The following is a 17,950-nucleotide window of genomic DNA, read 5'->3' as shown; positions in this document are numbered from 1 at the left end:
AGCACACATCAGTGCTGGTGCGGGTGAAGCCTCGGGGAGTGTTAAAACGAGAGGTTATTGAGCAGGACAGACACAGGGTTCATGTTTGGAACAAGCATGGCTAAAATTGCATCAGCTTATCAGCAGTATCTAAAAATCAAGGCTTGGAGAAACGTGCTAGAAATGCAGGATATGTGAACTGGAGCTACACATTTCAGGAACAATGTGCATGAGACTGCATGAACAAAACACTTCTCTGCTCATTTCCAGTGAAGACTCACTTTCATCAAAGAGTATTTGCCCACTCTGAGCTCCAGATCCTGAAAGTTTGCTCGTCATTAAAAAATAAATGATAATTACAAAAAAATGTTATCAGCGATAGATAGATAGATAGATAGATAGATAGATAGATAGATAGATAGATAGATAGATAGATAGATAGATAGATAGATAGATAGATAGATAGATAGATAGATAGATAGATAGATAGATAGATAGATAGAGTCACGGTGCTCGTTCGTTCTAACTCATCACTTTTAAATGTTTTTGTCCTTATTTGTCCACTAAGGGGAGCTGGTGGGTGAAGGGCATGTAAGAAATCTGATTTCTTTCACTGCTTTGTATGATCTGAAGGCTGGACTGGAGTACAATGAGAAACTTAAATATAGGACACATGTTGAGCGACATTCAATGGTCAGAATATACAGTTTGCAGTTTGCATAATGTAAGAAGTCATTCACTGCTGGAAAACACTTTAAACAATAGAGTGTGGTTAGTTATGTCATGTTGTGTTATGTGATGTACAAAAGTACAGGATAAAAAACATACTGAAGTCAGTACTACAGAACACAAGAGTAATGTTGTACATGTACAACATTACTCTTGTGTGTACTGGAATGACAGCATGCAGCTTGTGTCTTTGCATAGATGCTGTATGTGACAGCCTGACCCAGTCAAGGATAATGTTAAAAAAACAAGATAATATAGATTTAAAAGTTGATAACTTGACATTGTTTCACCTGGACAGACACACACACACTGCAAACTTTCTAAGCTGTTGTGTTCTGCTAATCAGTACTCAAGTCTAATAAAACGACAAAAGACAAAACGACAGTTTATAAAACTTACAGAACGCTTTCTCTCACTAATTTTCTATGTCGGAATTTCCTGGACTTTTTCCTCCCTCTGTACTAAGCCGACGCCTCCTTCAATGTGCTATACATTCTTGGTCACAAATGCGGTTTTTACGCACGGAGACATCATGGGTTTGCGCGCTCTCTTGACCTCGCTCTGCCTCGTTTTAAACTGCTGGAGCGGAGCGTCGACCTTCGAGCTGACAATACTCCACACCAATGACAACCATGCACGAATCGAGGAGACCGGCAAGGACTCGGGAAAGTGTCGAGCAGAGCGTCCCTGCTTCGCTGGTGTGGCCAGGAGGTTCACGAAAGTGACCGAGATCAGAAAAAAAGAGACGAACGTGGTGTTTCTGGATGCTGGAGACCAATTCCAAGGGACTGTCTGGTTCAACTACTATAATGGCGCTGAAGCCGCACACTTTATGAACAAACTTGGTTATGATGTTATGGCAAGTATTCTTTTAATTTCTATGTTGTTTGGAAACTTTTTGTGTGTTAAAGTGGTTCAAGTTTGTATTTTTCGAAGATAAGTTTCTTTAAAAAGTCAATTATGTGTTCATTTTTAAATTTTAGTAAATCATTATATTTAATGAGTTAATAAAGTAGTTGAAGTTCTTTTTTTTTTCACATAGGCTTTTGGAAATCACGAGTTTGACAATGGAGTGGAGGGTCTCATTCAACCCTTTCTCCAGAATATAAATTTCTCTGTGGTCAGTGCAAATATTAAACCCGACCAAACCCTGGCAGAGCTTCATAAATACTACAGTCCCTACAAAGTTATCAGTGTGGGCTCAGAGAAAGTAGCTGTGGTTGGCTATACCTCAGCAGAGACGCCATTCTTATCCAGGCCAGGTAAATCTGTTCCAATGATGTCCCGCCCAATGCCCATGCTTTGTTTTTCCAGTTCGTGGATGAAGCTGGATCACAATCAGGATAATATCACTCAAATAAAACTCTCTTTCTTTATAAAGCGTCGCTGATTGTTGGTGTTTTCAGCTACATTACCAGATGTCTTGCCTTGTAATAACAACTTTCAAATTGTTATCCAGTATTTAGACGTTTTATTCACCAGTGTTTTGAAATGTGCACTGCTTGCTTGCACCCATCCGTCCCCTATTTCCTGTGCGTGTTAGGCAAACATCTCAAGTTCAAAGATGAGGTGGAGTCACTTCAAGCTCAAGTAAATAAGCTGGAAAGTCTGGGCTATAATAAAATCATTGCCCTGGGACACTCTGGTTTTGTTGTGGATCAAGACATAGCGAGACGCGTGAGAGGGGTGGATGTTGTTGTTGGAGGGCATACCAACACGTTCCTCTACACAGGTATCTCTATCCTGTTCTATTGTTATTTATTATAGTGTTTATCCAGCTGTCTCCAGACACAAAAACTGCATTTCACACATGCAACAAACCAATTTAAAGGAATGGCATGCTTCTAACCTCACTATAACAGAAAGAAAGAACCACTTAGGCTACAAACCACAACATTTTCTTTCTCTGCAGGAACGCCCCCATCTTCCGAAGTGCCAGCTGGCCCATATCCTTTTATAGTAAAATCCAACCATGGAAGAGACGTGCCAGTGGTCCAGGCTTACGCCTTTGGGAAATATCTTGGACACTTAAAAGTGACTTTTGATGATGCTGGCAATGTCATCAAAGCCGTTGGAAATCCCATCCTAATGGACAGCAGCATACCTCAAGGTAGACTAAAATATCAGATTACACTGTACACATGTTACTGTTTGAAAAGTCGAAACCATTCACTGAACCAAATAAGATTTTATCATGTTAAAATTTCTCAGTGTTCCTGGAAGTGTATTAAGGATTTGGGAAATGAGGCAAAAGTTTTATCTCTGTGAACACAAAAGAAATTGGATATAATCAGAAGCGGCAATGAGACTAAATTACTCTGAAAGAGAGAGAAAACTTTTTTAAAAGCTGGGTAAGCTCTTTAGTAAGCATTCCTGCTCCTGACGCAGAACATGAACTTTAGTGATCATTTCTTATCTCATATTTGTTTACATTACCAGGTAACTTGTTATTACTGGATTTTGATGCACACACCCATCCTTGAGTGGTGGAAAATGTTTGCACATACTTACAGCAAAGTGGGGCAAAATTGCATTGTCCAAGACTCATCACAATATCAACAAATCTTCAGTGTTAAATTCCTTTGCTGACAGTTGAACATCCAGTGGTACATAGAGGTAAAAACTGCTTTAGCTCATTTGTCTCAGTATGAAAAGAATAACAAAAACACAACACAGGACTCAGGCTCTCCCATCACATCCATTTTCTAGTAAAAGTTTACATGTGCTCACACAAATAAGAACTTTAACATTACTTACCTTTTTGAAAGATACTTCTTGTTGTTTAATGAAGTGTATTATACTCATTAAATTAAACTAGTTAGCACCTTATATCTTATATAATCTATGAATATATGTTGCAGCCACTTTCTTGGGTACAACTGCTCACTAACACAAATATCTAATCATCCAATGACTTGTTTTGCTTTTGTTTTGTTTTTTTGTCTGTCCTGTTTGGTTCTTCAGCCGTCAGAATTGATGTCTGAAGGCCAACAAAGATACCCAATGGATTTACTTTACCAAGTGGATCATGACTTGCCGTATTGGTCCATTTGATCGACTTTTGTTGTTATTATTTATTTTATTTTATTTTCAGCTGTTACAAACAGGACAGACATACCTAGGGGATAGGAAAGGGAGAAAGAAAGATGAAGGAGAAGAAAAACAGGGGAAGAGAGACAGTGAGAAAGGTCACTTAAAAAGAAATGCAAATCTGTGCATTTTGACATGTAGACATGGTTAAGATGACCTGCTGAAGTTCTAAGTGAGCACCAGAGTGAAAAAGAAATGTGATTTAAGTGACGTTGAATGTGGGTTGGTTGGCACATGGACTCGGCTGACTATTATAGAAAATGCTGATGTATTGGGATTTTCCCACCTAAGCTTCCTTTCCCGTACAGCAAGGCTTACAGAGACAGAAACAGTAACAATCACCACTTGTTACAACCAAGATCTGCAGGACATGTTGAACCTTGAAGCAGATGGCTACAGCAGCAATATGTCATTCAATATGACATTGTAACTATGATTTGCAATCTCATATTGAAAAAGTGGAGTTGTTCCTTGCTTTACAAATGCAATGTTACCATATTTGTGTAAATTCTTCATTAGAGCTCCAGGATTATCTATTTGCTCTCAGGGATTTACTCAAAATCCAATAATCTAGATTTTTTTTCTCCAACAGTCACGATCTGTGTTTTTTTTCTTCTTCTTTGTTTTGTTTTGTTTCAGATGCGGAGATCCTTGCTGATGTTAATAAGTGGAAAACAGACTTGGCTCAATACTCGACTAAGTATGTGGGCCAAACCTTAGTCTACCTCAACGGGTCATTTGAAGAGTGCCGATTTCGGGAGTGTAACCTGGGAAACCTAATCTGTGATGCCATGGTAAAAGTTACAGGCATTTTTCACTTAGTTAACATGAGTTAAGTGTGAATTAGTGGTTATAAAAGGACTGCGTGATTTTTAAGGAAGGTGATTGATCATAACAGATATTTATGATGATAAAAGGTGACGACAAACAGCCAGAAGCAAAGAGAATTTCTCTGTCATATAATACGTCTCTTTTGCATTTACAGGTGTATCACAATATGAGGCATTCAACTGGGGAGCAGTGGAATCATGTAAGCTTGTGTATGCTGAATAGTGGGGGCATACGGACAGCGATAGACGAACGCTACAGAAATGGTAGATTTTTTTTTTCCTTTGTGCAGAATTGCCGAGTTCTTAATTCACCTTGAAGTGTTTTGTAATCTGCTCTTATTTACCTTTATATGTTGTTCTTTTAGGCTCCATAACAATGGAGGAGATCCTCACCGTGTTACCATTTGGAGGAACCTGTGACTTGGTCCAAATAAAAGGCTCAACAATAAAAAAGGCATTTGAACACTCTGTTCACAGATATGGAAGAAAGACTGGAGAATTTCTTCAGGTCTCAGGTCTGTGCTCCTCTGCTAACATAGAATAGTTTAATAATCTTTTATAACAAAGGGTTAGAAATACATATCTAACATGTGCTTACAAAAGTTGCACTGAAAGCATTGCTCAGCTGCAGGTGTGCCTAGTTTTGTAACAGGACATTAAATAGCATGTTATATGAATCAGTTCCTAAAGTAACCGTAATGCACATGTGTATTTAGTGCAGTGTGAAAACAATAATCAGTGGCTTTATGAGGTAGTTGAGGTAGTGTTTGTTGTCTCATCTTAGTAGACAACCCACTGTCTCCAGCCTTACACTAAACATAAAATGCTGTTGATGTTCTCCCAAAAGTATTTTAATTTGTGTTTTACTAATTCTAAGTAAACAGGACTGTGGTGGGGCGTGGTTCGTGGTGCGGCTGCGGGGTGAGGCTGAGCTCAGTCAGCTCATCACGCCTCCCCTGCATGAAAGAAGAATGAACTGGGTCCTGACGTTGTTGTTGTTGTTGTTGTTGTTGTTGTTGTTGTTGTTTTGTACGTGTGGCTGGAAAGCTGCAGCCGAGAGTTGTAGAGAACAACAAGTGGTAAAAAAGAGAGTGAAACGTGTGAAGAATGTGGTCGAGTTTGTCATTGCATCGCATGCCACAAGGACACACTAGTCTCTTTATATAAATGTAAACACTATGCCATTTTTCCCTTAAATTTCCAGGCATTCATGTGAAGTACGACCTCTCCAAGCCAGTGAACCAGCGTGTAGCATCGCTGTCATTGCTCTGCACAGAGTGCCGCGTGCCCAAGTATGAACCATTAGACCCACAGAAGACATACACCGTGGTCATGCCTTCATACATGGTGGGTGGAGGCGATAACTTTACAATGATTAAGAGGGAGTTACTGAAACATAATTCAGGTGGGTGGCAGACTCTTGTTCTAAATTTATAAGCAGTTTACCTCAGGCACTTAAAAGGACCTTTACTGCATCCAGCACCAGCATCCTCTTAGTCAAAAATCACACTGACCTCATTAAAAAATGACATTTTCAATTCAAAAGGTCAAAGGTCAACCTCACACTAACATCCCTAACATCATAATCAACTCGTAGCAAAGTACCTGGCAGCTGTGAGATCCCTCTACAGTTCCCCTTTCCTTGTTTTGCATAAAGCACAAGTTTTTCTATTTTGGAAAATGAATTACATCTTTTTGTCACGAAACCTTCGTTACTCATCTTGGTTACCGGATACACGTCTTTGGCAAATCGAATGCAAACGTGTTAAGTTTCAGTGCACCTTTGTGAGCTGGATGGATACGCTTACACGCCCTATGGGCTCGCTTTAATGTTCGATGTTGGAAAAGTCACGTTAGCAACTGTTCTGTTGTTTTTCCCTCGCCTTTGTGCATCCATCAAACTGCAGATAATGGTATTTCCACGCAATTGACATAACCGCACTCTGCATTGGAGGAGCGTGCATTTTAAATATCACTTTTGTGTAACTGTGGGAAGCAAAGATTGCAATTGAGTTTAAAACTGATGCACGAATAATGATTATTTGTGCATATTTGTGCATCACATTTGTTTTGAGACTATCACTTGTGATACTAAATTTGGGTACTGATTTTTTATATCCTCTTCGCTGCCAGACTGAATACTTGTGTGTTTGAAGCATCCAAGTTTAGACTTCTTCTTTGAAGGTGTTTCTGCTGCTGTGGTCCACTCCATACTCACACTCCCTTTAGAAATACATATAATCTAAATATATAAATAGAACAAAACAGAGGTGTGGACTCGAGTCACATGACTTGGACTCGAGTCATTAATTTTATGACTTTAGACTTGACTTGAAAAAATGTTCTAAGACTTGTGACTTGACTTGGACTTTTACACCAATGACTTGGGACTTGAATTGGACTTGAACCGGTTTACTTGAAAAGACTTGATATTTTACCCCAAATATAAAATTTAACATGCATATTATATAGAGATTGAAAATGTGACGTCATTCACGGGTAGAACCGCAAAGGATTCTGGGAACTCGTGGCAAGCGGTACTAGCGCACGCAGGCTTTCAATTAAAATCAGTTATACAGCGATAAAAAGAAACACAAAAATGTCAAGAAGCCGTTGTATTATTAACTGCAATAGCCGGTCGCATGACAGCCACGGGAAGCCGACGGGTAAAGAGATCGGTTGTTATCGGATTATGTCGTTGAAGAGAAATTGTTCAAGCCATGTTTCCGAAGTAACAAAGACGCGACGGATGGCCTGGATCGCAGCCATTCAAAGATCAAATATAACGTCCCAGAACACTCCAGCTCACAGGTTAGTCTGCTCCAAGCATTTACACGAAGGTCAGTCTGCTGTTGTAGTTAATACGTCATTTTCATAACATAATTAGTGATATAGGTTACAAGCAAGTCTGGCGCTGAACAGAAATTGTCGCGCTATGCTCCTTTATTTATTGTGCATAAATAGTGAATTGTCCTGACACAATATTGTGTTTCGCTTCTGTTATTATGGTACATTGACAAAAACATATACTTTTATTCACAGGATAAAACAGGTTTTTTGTATCACTAATTGCCCAGTACGATTACAGCATACAATATTATTGTCACTGCTACATTTCTGTGATGCTACCAGAAATTATTTCCACTACTAATTAATTACCGTTGAGCTCAAAGGTCCTATTAATAAACGGTTAAGGAATGTGTATTTATGACGACAATTTGTGAGACTGGTAAACTTATGATACATACGATGGTCTTTCGTTCTACACGGTGCATTTCAAGGTCCTGTATCCATCCGGCGGTAAGCTGTACCTGGGCTTGTTGCAGTGACCTGAAGTTACTAAACTTCATGAGTGTATGCACTCACTCCAAGAACCGTATGATTATAAATATGCATATAAATATGCTACGATGAGATAGCTGACTTCATCTAACTAGCAAATGTTGTCCAGGCTACGTTGGTGATGCAGTTTTTTTTAATGTGTATGATATTTTTGTCATGCGATTTTAAAGCTGGTCCTACAACCGCATCCAAGAATAACATGCAGCTTATCTCAGAACTGTCGGTGAAAATTATTCTTGGAGCTAGGTTTAATTGAGCTGCATTTTAAAGAGGTGCAATTTCACAATTTGTGTATATTTTCTAAGTTCACTATTTTGTCATGTGTTGAGAAAAACACAGATTTTAAAATTACATGGTCTAATATTTACATTTAGCATATAACTTGAAGGAAAAAATGTCCATCCCGGTTTTCCCTCCAAGGCACGAGCGATAAGCAGAGTTCTGTCCTTTCCTTATAAGATTCCTAATTATTCAAAGTAACACTCAGATATGCCATTCAGCGTGTTAGTACGAGCTCAGGAGCAGCTTGGGAGAACAGGAAAACAGAGACTGCTTTAGGTTGCCTTCCCAATCGACTCAAAGGTTTATTTAGTACATAACAGCTTATATAGAGGAAAAAAAGGTTCGTGTGTCAGCAAGTTCTCAGTTCAAACCGGTACAGACCAAATAAGGAAACGTCTTCCTGCCTTGTGAGCAAAGAAGTATCCTGTGTGTAGTTTATCAGTTCAGCTACAATTTATGATCATCCCAGCAAAATACACTCCTAGACATAGAATACAGAGTTCTTTCATTAGTGAATTCTGAAACAAACCACCTGGCCTTTAACGAGCCTTTTCCAGGAGATAAAGAAAAAGGGAGGATGGGAGTAAGGAAGTGGTCTCGTCTCTGTGGTGTTTTCGACCTTGGGGTACCAGCCTGTGAGTCTTACACATTAATTCTTGGGTCACAGAGAAAGAGAAAAACAACTATTAAATGGGCCTTATTGAGTAACTCTTTTCTGTATAATATCACAATAAAACAATATCCTGTAAATGCTACCATGGTATCAAAATATCACAACAGTTCTCTCCTTTTATCATGAAATGATAACATAGTATAAAGACAGAATGTAATAACATAATATAAAGACAAATCATAACTGTAACTGGTCCTTCGAGCAAGCTTAATATCAAAAATTCCGAGCGCGTATACATGGTATCACACAACAGACAATAATCATCAAAAACATGCTGCAACGGTTACAAAGGCTACAATTAGTTCCCTCCATTTTCCAAACGTGTCCTGTAGCCACTTATCTAGCCACTGACCGTGGCCTGTATTGGCAATTAGTTCTATCTTCAATGCTTCAAGTCTATTCATAGCTTGTGTGAATGAACCGTTAGGAGCGGTATTATTGGGAATGAAAGTACAGCATACATCAACGGTTACTAGACCACAGGTACCGGTCCAATTAACAGGTAAAGCTAATCTAAGGGTATTATTGCACATCCAATAAGCATGTGGGATTGGTGTAGTTAGGCGCGTGACCATGTGTGATTTAACTAACTCCCCCCAGTCAGTATCATTTAAGACACCCTCTGGGGGAACAATGATCGAGTCTCTGCTCGAACTTGAACTGTGTGTGTGTTCCTCCAGATATGATAAAACTTCAGCCACAGAGACAGCTAGCCATGTCTCATTACAGCGTGCACCTGGGGAGTCAGAGAAAAATGTATAGTTATCCTTTGTATAATCTATGTGTGTGTCTGGGCCAGTTAACTTTAGTCTGCGCAGACATATCATACTAGTATTAAAATGGAGAGGGATCTGTCCTAAGGGCAGTGAGGGTTTTAACCTATTCTTAGGGCGTTTCATTGGGGCACAGGTCCCTGCGGTGTCATTAGATAACTTCAATAATTCGCCTAATGGAGTCTCAGGGTTAGTTGGTGTGTGTGTGTGTCTAAGTAGGCAGTCGAGAGGGCTCAGAGTCAACTGTAAAGTGTCTTTAAGGAGAGCATTATCTCCGCCGATTTCCTCTAGTCCCTCAGTGAGGGGGAAACCGGATATGGGGTATCCTACTATTACCTGTTCTGGATTAGCCTTTGAACAGACATAACAGTTACTGTTTCCTAAATCACGAGCGGCTGTTCTGGCATTTTCATACCAGGAGTTGACTCCTGTTCTAGAGGGCGCATAAGATGGTTTATTAGTGGCGTCTATGTTGCTATTTACTGATTTTAGGGAACGTGAGGAGTGCATTAAGTAGGTGTCTTGCAAAATAGAGCATGAGGTATAGTCAGCAAAATATGACCTGCAGAAATGTGAACATGGTTGCAGTCTACAATACAAAATAGCAAAGAGAAATCCTAAGGTTAATGCGATAGATATGATAAATAACCTAAATATATAAGAAAAACAGTTCTTCAGTCGTCTCCTGGCCTGGTCCCAGGTTCGAGAGACACAGAATAAGCGTCGTGTGATGACAATGGGCATTTCATTTTCTCCATTATCAGGATGGAATGAGTCTAGCTTTATCAGGTTAGACATCATGTGGTACTTCCGGCTTTCTGTTCCTGCTGGATGTTTGAGTACCTTGTTGTTGTTCTTTCAGACGTTGTGTGTTAATCAGTGATTGCGTGTGTGTATGTACATTGGATCCGGGCGCTGGCTCGCCGGAGATGTCGTCTACCCGTGTGTTTATTTGCTCTGGTTCCGGGCGTTGGCCCGCCGGAGATGTCATCTGCTTGATCCGACGCCTGAGATGGTCCGATTGGGCTGGTCTTAACCCTGCTGGCATGAATCCACTGAGGTTGTCCGTCTGTGAGGATGCTGGTTCTTCGTCACTGCCAGTACAGTCTGGGGCTGGAACACGCGCGGCCTCCCAGAGTGTCCTTGGTTTTAGTGGCTTCACCAACACGCATCTCCTGGTCTCCACTTGTGGGTTGGATCTGTGGAGGGGAGAGGCTGGGAGAGACAAACTTTCTGATAGTTATTATTCAGTTTTTCTACCAGGTTGTGAACATCAGTGGACAATGCAATATACATCACCTTCTACTAGCGGTGCCCCTCTGGAAGCTGACCATGGTGTTGGAAATAATCTTATTTCAAATGGAGATAATTTGGTTACTGCAGATGGAGTCATTCTAATCTCACAGAGGACTTGAGGAAGTAATTTGACCCAGGTCATTAAAGTTTTAGCACACTTTTGAATTACTTCTAATGTGAATGAAGATCCTCTATCACTGTTAATCTGGTGAGGTATTCCGAATCTGGGTATTATTTCATTGCTCAACTTTTGATAGACTACTTCTGCAGTTTCTTTTGAGGTTGGATAAGCTTCTACTCATTTACTAAATTGATCCACTATTACCAGTAAGTACTTGATGCTTCCTTGCGCTGGCATATGTGTAAAATCAATTTGTAATGTATGAAATGGAAAATCTGGTTGTGGTAAATGCTGATGTTTTGCTTTTGATTTTCCTACATTAGTTCGTGCACATGTTAGACAGGTTGCTAATATGCTTTTTACTGCATGTGATGTTTTCTCAATTACAAATCTTGATTTTATTGCCCCTATTACCCCTCTTTGTCCGACATGACTCACACAGTGAAAATGTCGGGCAAGGACTGGCATCAGGGAATATGGGAGGGCAATCAAACCCTTAAGATTTTGTATAAGCCATCTCTGTCATCTAAGGTACAGTCATTATTCTCCCAATAGGTGTAATCACATGCAGAGGCTTGCTCTTGTATAAATTTTAAATCAACATTTGTTTCTAAATAGTCTGGGAGTGTAACAAGTGGCAGCTGTAGGGGCACAGATAATACTTCCTGCGGCGGTGGGAGCTGTGATGCAGCTGCAGCCTTGGCTGTCACGTCTGCTAAGGCATTACCTGTTGCTTCGTCTGTGTCAGCTGTACTGTGTCCTTTCGTTTTTACAACTGCAACGGCCGATGGTAGCTGTATAGCCTGAAAAAGTCTTTGAACAAAATCAGAATTTAGCAATTTATCTTCCATCAGCAGATCTAAATCCTCTCTGTCTCCACAATGTGCCAAAGTCATGCACAACGCCAAATGCATAGCGGCTGTCTGCGTAAATTGTCACATGCTTATCCAAATGGAGCTCACAGGCGCGTATTAAAGCCATGAGCTCTGCTTTTTGTGCTGAGTGAAATGGTAATGAGTGAGCCTCTAGTATGATGTCAGGCAATGTCACCACTGAATAGCCACAAAGAAATGAGTTGTCATTCGGCCTTGAACAGGACCCGTCCACATAAACCGTGGCTGAGTCTGGGATAGGTGTTTGCTCTAAATCTGGACGTGGTGCTGTGGATTCCTGTATACGTGTCATGCAGTCATGATCGTCAAGCCTGTCTGAGCCATCCTGTCGGTCAGAAGAACACAGCATAGGATCAATAAATGTGCTGGCGAATTGGGTGTGCTGCTCGCTTTTATAGTGAGGTTTGCATATGTTGTGTAGTTATGTTTGCTAGAATGGTCGTGACCTGGTGATTGGTGTGTAGAATAGTGTCATGTGAGAGTGTAAGCTTCTCGCAGTCCCTTATCATGATAGAGCAAGCTGCTACTGCCCTCAGGCAGGCCGGCATTCCCTGAACAATTCAGGCAGCACCTTTGAGTGGCGGAGGTCAGCACTCCCTGTAATGCATTGAAAGAGGCAGTCATTTCTGTGGACCACAGTATTCGAGGAGGCTTGTCTTTTTTACAACAGTCACGCAGAATGTGGTCATGAAAAGAACAGTCTGGTATCCACTGTCTGCAATAGTTCACCATGCCCAGGAAGGACAACATTTCCTTCTGTGTAGTGGGACGAGGGACGGAGGTCACAGCTTTGACCCTGTCTGCAGTCATGGAACGTTTTCCGTGAGACAGTGTGAATCCCAAATATTGAACAGAAGTCTGACGGTACTGCATTTTCTTTGCTGATGCTTTGTGGCCAGTCTTTTGGAGGTGCTGGAGAAGCATGTGTGTAGCAGTTTGACATAGTTTTTCACTTTCAGCACAGAGGAGGAGGTCATCCAGTACAGCCCTGGAGGAGTGAAGCACCATTGAGAAAGCAGCAGAGCTGTCTATCATGCCTTGGGGCAAACGAGTCCAAGTGTACTGCTTATTTCTGTGTGTGAATGCAAATAACGGCTGTGTGTCTTCATGCACAGGTACTGAGAAAAAGGAGCGGAGCATAAATCCACCACGGTAAAATGTGTATGCAATGCATGTCAATATGCTGTGAACATCTGAAACGAGAGGTGGCAGAGGAATGTTGACTGCATTAATTTGCCTTAAGTCTTGTATGAAACGCCATACGCCAGGTTTGTTAGGCTTTGGCACAGGATTGACAGGAGTATTATATGGAGATACTGTAGGCTTTATTACTCCTGTAGTCTCTAAATCTCCTATGATGACATCTAGAGCTGCGGCTTTTTCCGTGGAAATGGGACATTGCTTGACATATACTGGCTTGTTGTATTTAAGGTATAAAGTCAATATAAGGTAGGTTACATCTATGTGTCGACATATTTCGTAACCTATGTCTGAGTTATGTGACAAAATCACTGTTTGACCTTAGAGAAACAAAAGTGTGGCTCCCAGTCATGGGATTACCTGGTAGTGGCGTCTGTACACGTTTTTTTGGCACAGTGTGTGACATAGAGTACCGGACAAAAAGGATGTTGAGTTCATTCTCTGCTGAGGGTCCAGCTGACACAGAGGATGTTCCTTCTCCATCATGTCGGTACATAGGGCAGAGAAAACATAAGCTGTTATCAGTGTCAGCAAACATTTCACCCTTTATGTTAAATGAAATACACAAATTCATTTTTGCTCTGGGTGTCTGCGGCTGCTGGAAAACTGAGCTAAATTTGCACCTCTAGCTTGTCCAACAGTGCATAAAGCGTTTTATGAATACTAGGATAGATTCATCAGGCTTCTGTTTACACATAGTTACTGCATTTAAGTCAATTTTGTCTCTGGACATTGTGAGCAGGAATTTCTTTAGATTCTTAAAGAAATCGGTGATTTTGTCATTATTTACCCACAAAAACTCTGCAGTTGTGGATGCTTTATCATGCTTTGGGTCTAATTCACCTATCTCTCTTATGAGTTGTGACTCGGTTACTCCAGGAATGCATTGACACAATATGTACCTGTAATCCGGACCACCCAAATGGTGATATCTGGTACTTCTCTGTAGTGCAGAGACAAAGGCTGTAGGATTTTTAAGAGGATCGGGAAGCTCTTTAATAGTTGTCACTAATTCTGAGATTTTAGGGGGCTGAATACAACACTGATCTCCTATTATCATAAAGGGGTAAGTGTCATTGACGTCACTAGATTTTGGGTCTGTTTGTTTACTACCGCGAGTGTTGGCGTAAGGACCTTTGTCATCCTGGCTTTGTTTTTCCTTTTTTCCTTTTAGATAAGACTTTATTAAAGTTCGGGTAACAGGTATTTCTTTAGCTACCTCTAAACCTCTAGCTACGATATCGTGGCGTTTCATGTGGGTGTCTATCGTGGACACTGCCTGATGCAAAAGTTTTTCTTCATAGTCGTCTAAATTGTTTTTCACAAGTTCCTCACATTCTTCTTTCAAAAGTTTTTCTCTCTTTTTTATGTTCTGCTAATTCTTCCTTGCGGCGTATATATTGTTTTTCCTGATCCTGTTTAAAGAGATGGCTAAGATCCGTTGCATATGATTCAGGTTTTTCGTCGCTTTCTTTTGAGCTGGTTGGATCAGAATGCTGACATTGTTTGCGTGCAGCTGCTACAGCGACTATTAATTCGGTCTCATCGTAAGGGTGTGGGGCTGTAGGCTGAACGGCTGAACATGCAAGACTAGCTTTTCCTGCGGTAGGTTTATGTTCTTTGCTAGAGCCTGCACTAGTTTTATTTGATGTTAAAGCATCTACACCTGGTTCCGGTCCCTTTTTCCATAGTGGTAACATTTGATGTATCACGTCGCGGCATTCTGTCATATATTTTCTACAGGACTTTTTAAGCAGACTACTTTTCTTATCACAAATGATATTCAACATTTCTACTGACCTGTTTTCTGGCGATAATCGTTCGGGATAGGGCTCCGAAAAGAAATTAGAATGCATTGTACTTACAGTCCGTAAGTTGTAAACAAAGTCAGTCACATAAGCACTTCCGCATGTTCTGGATACGTAATCATGGAAGTCTTCGCCGATTCGTGGACGTGGGTTACACGTAACCGGAAATGGGAGTTGTACTGAGCCGTTATTTGAGACTTTATTTTGTATTTTATTAATTTTTTGGTTTTACAGGTACTTTAGATTTTTTATCGGACCTGTCTGTGGTCTTTGAATAATTCTGACCCATGTTCAGTGACTTCCAGAGGGGTTTACACGCTAGGAGGATTTAGGTTAGTATTTTCGCTGCGGCACAGCTGAGGTCACTTTAAATTTATTGCTAGCAATTTTTTGTTTGGGTGAGCAACTCTCACTTAGCGAGCAACTTCTCGCTTAACAACAGGCAACTTCCTGTGTCACTTTTTGGTGAGCAACTTCTCACTTAACGAGCAACTTCTCGCAAAACAACAGGCAACTTCCTGTGTCTTTCTGAGCGGGTCCACCAACACCACACAAGGGTTAATTTACTTTATTCGGGGACTGAGGAAGTCGTCAGTGTATCTCTCTGGATCACTAAGTGAAACTTCGTCAGCATATCCCGTTTTTTTATGGATCGATCACTGAGAGAGGTATAATACGGTCTTTATATAAATATGAAAGACGCATATTTACCTTCTGTCAGTCCATCCCACTTCTGACACCAAATTGAAGGAAAAAATGTCCATCCCGGTTTTCCCTCCAAGGCACGAGCGATAAGCAGAGTTCTGTCCTTTCCTTATAAGATTCCTAATTATTCAAAGTAACACTCAGATATGCCATTCAGCGTGTTAGTACGAGCTCGGGAGCAGCTTGGGAGAACAGGAAAACAGAGACTGCTTTAGGTTGCCTTCCCAATCGACTCAAAGGTTTATTTAGTACATAACAGCTTATATAGAGGAAAAAAAGGTTCGTGTGTCAGCAAGTTCTCAGTTCAAACCGGTACAGACCAAATAAGGAAACGTCTTCCTGCCTTGTGAGCAAAGAAGTATCCTGTGTGTAGTTTATCAGTTCAGCTACAATTTATGATCATCCCAGCAAAATACACTCCTAGACATAGAATACAGAGTTCTTTCATTAGTGAATTCTGAAACAAACCACCTGGCCTTTAACGAGCCTTTTCCAGGAGATAAAGAAAAAGGGAGGATGGGAGTAAGGAAGTGGTCTCGTCTCTGTGGTGTTTTCGACCTTGGGGTACCAGCCTGTGAGTCTTACACATTAATTCTTGGGTCACAGAGAAAGAGAAAAACAACTATTAAATGGGCCTTATTGAGTAACTCTTTTCTGTATAATATCACAATAAAACAATATCCTGTAAATGCTACCATGGTATCAAAATATCACAACATAACTGCAACATTATTTTTTCATTATTTTTTTTTAAAGACTTGAAAGGACTTGAAATTCAAAGTTTCAGACTTGTGACTTGACTCGGACTTTTACACCAGTGACTTGAGACTCGACTCTGACTTGCCTGACATTACTTGAGACTTGACTTGAGACTTGAGGATAAAGACTTGAGACTTACTTGAGACTTGCAAAACAATGACTTGGTCCCACCTCTGGAACAAAAGAGCTCATTTAGCAATCACTCCAAGACTTGGCAGACTGTTATAAAGGTTTGCAAACTTTAATGTTTCATAGTCATTTGTCCCTTGCTTTTTTTCTCCCTGGTGGAATGCAACCTGAGTCATGACCATTAATGTTTTTTTAAATAAAACATCACAGGAAGGAGCTAGACAGTGCTTTTCATGAATTAACTGGATTGTCTAAAGTGAAATTCTAACATCCTGTCCATGTTAAAATGGATGAATTCATCTGATAATGCCTAAAGTGAGAAACATTTTACGAGCGGACACTGAGAATTAACTGTGGCGCACTTGTCTGTGAAACGCATGGAAATGGGGAAAAACAACATATGGACCACACATGGAAACGCAGCCATATAACATCTGCTCTCAAGAGTTTATTCTGTGACTCAAAGTCCTGCAGTTGTTTTTAAACTTGACAACACACGTTGCAGTAAAATATCTCTGTAGTGGTATAGTGGAAAAGTTTTTGTTATCCTCAAGGCCGCACTAAAGAAGAAAAGAATAGCAGGATGTGGCTTGTGACATTTTCATTTCCAGCATTGCTTTAAGGGTTTTTGGCACTCTGGCACAGTTTATCGAAATGCTGAAACAACCATTGGACAGTTTTGCCGTAGCGCTTTGTATTAACACTTATGATTCTAAGCCTGAAAAGCTGATGATCTGCTGAGGGACATAGAAATCCATTGTTTTTGAGGATGGTTGAAGAACTCATATTAACTGTGGCAAACTTTCACACAGAGGTTGGATTTTTTTTGTTTTGTTTTTTAACTTTTTTTCCCACCCATTATTCAGAGACAGAAATGAACAACAAATCAAAGCCTGCTGTACCTGTAAACTCTTTAGTTCTCGATCTTTACTCTTGGGATTCTCTCCAGCAGGGATGTTTAAATCGTTTAAATATGTTTCTGCAGTTTTCTTTAAATTTTACAAAAATCACTCTTGAAATCGAGAATCGAGCATCATGAAGATGTTATTTATGTATTTTAATGATGTAATATTGATTCATTTAATGCCACTTTGAGATTTTTAAAAAAAAAAAATTTGCCTTTTCTTGCAGGTGACTTGGACATTACCGTTTTTTCCAAGTACATCTCTGACATGAAGCGCGTGTTCCCTGCAGTAGAAGGCCGCATCACTTTCAGGAACTCTGCTGTCATTGCTTCATACAGTATTGGCTTGTTGCTGCTGAGTCTGTGTCTGTCTGTGACACTTTGATTGGCTTTTTACACTCTGGTAAACTGTGATAAATTGAAAAGCTCCAGGACTT

At 40.3% G+C, this 17,950-nt stretch overlaps 1 protein-coding gene across 2 annotated transcripts; it reads left to right on the top strand.

The window, feature by feature from the left end:
- The first annotated feature begins 949 nt into the window (after positions 1–949).
- LOC308389370 (snake venom 5'-nucleotidase-like) lies at positions 950–17,913 on the top strand. 2 transcript variants are annotated; one of them, XM_080870761.1, is made up of 9 exons: positions 950–1,567; positions 1,751–1,970; positions 2,252–2,440; positions 2,621–2,818; positions 4,438–4,592; positions 4,784–4,892; positions 4,994–5,143; positions 5,833–5,975; positions 17,741–17,913. In XM_080870761.1, the coding sequence occupies exons 1-9, from the start codon at positions 1,190–1,192 to the stop codon at positions 17,783–17,785; spliced, it is 1,587 nt and encodes a 528-aa protein (XP_080726887.1). In that variant the 5' UTR covers positions 950–1,189; the 3' UTR covers positions 17,786–17,913. The 2 variants fall into 2 exon arrangements, with proteins under 2 accessions (XP_080726887.1, XP_080726886.1); XM_080870760.1 differs by having other exon boundaries at positions 973–1,567; positions 5,833–6,033.
- Positions 17,914–17,950: the final 37 nt, after the last annotated feature.

The sequence above is a fragment of the Rhamphochromis sp. 'chilingali' genome (assembly GCF_963969265.1).
Source record: "Rhamphochromis sp. 'chilingali' genome assembly, chromosome: 21".
Classification (NCBI taxonomy): domain Eukaryota; kingdom Metazoa; phylum Chordata; class Actinopteri; order Cichliformes; family Cichlidae; genus Rhamphochromis; species Rhamphochromis sp. 'chilingali'.
This window is presented reverse-complemented; position numbering and strand designations above follow the sequence as displayed.

What these genes read in the sequence shown, in the direction of transcription:
- LOC308389370 (XM_080870760.1), top strand. Translation starts at nt 1,190, where the DNA reads ATGTGCTATACATTCTTGGTCACAAATGCGGTTTTTACGCACGGAGAC. An exon ending in AACTTGGTTATGATGTTATG is followed by an intron (nt 1,568 to 1,750) that starts GCAAGTATTCTT and finishes TTTTTCACATAG; the next exon opens with GCTTTTGGAAATCACGAGTT. An exon ending in ACCTAATCTGTGATGCCATG is followed by an intron (nt 4,593 to 4,783) that starts GTAAAAGTTACA and finishes TTGCATTTACAG; the next exon opens with GTGTATCACAATATGAGGCA.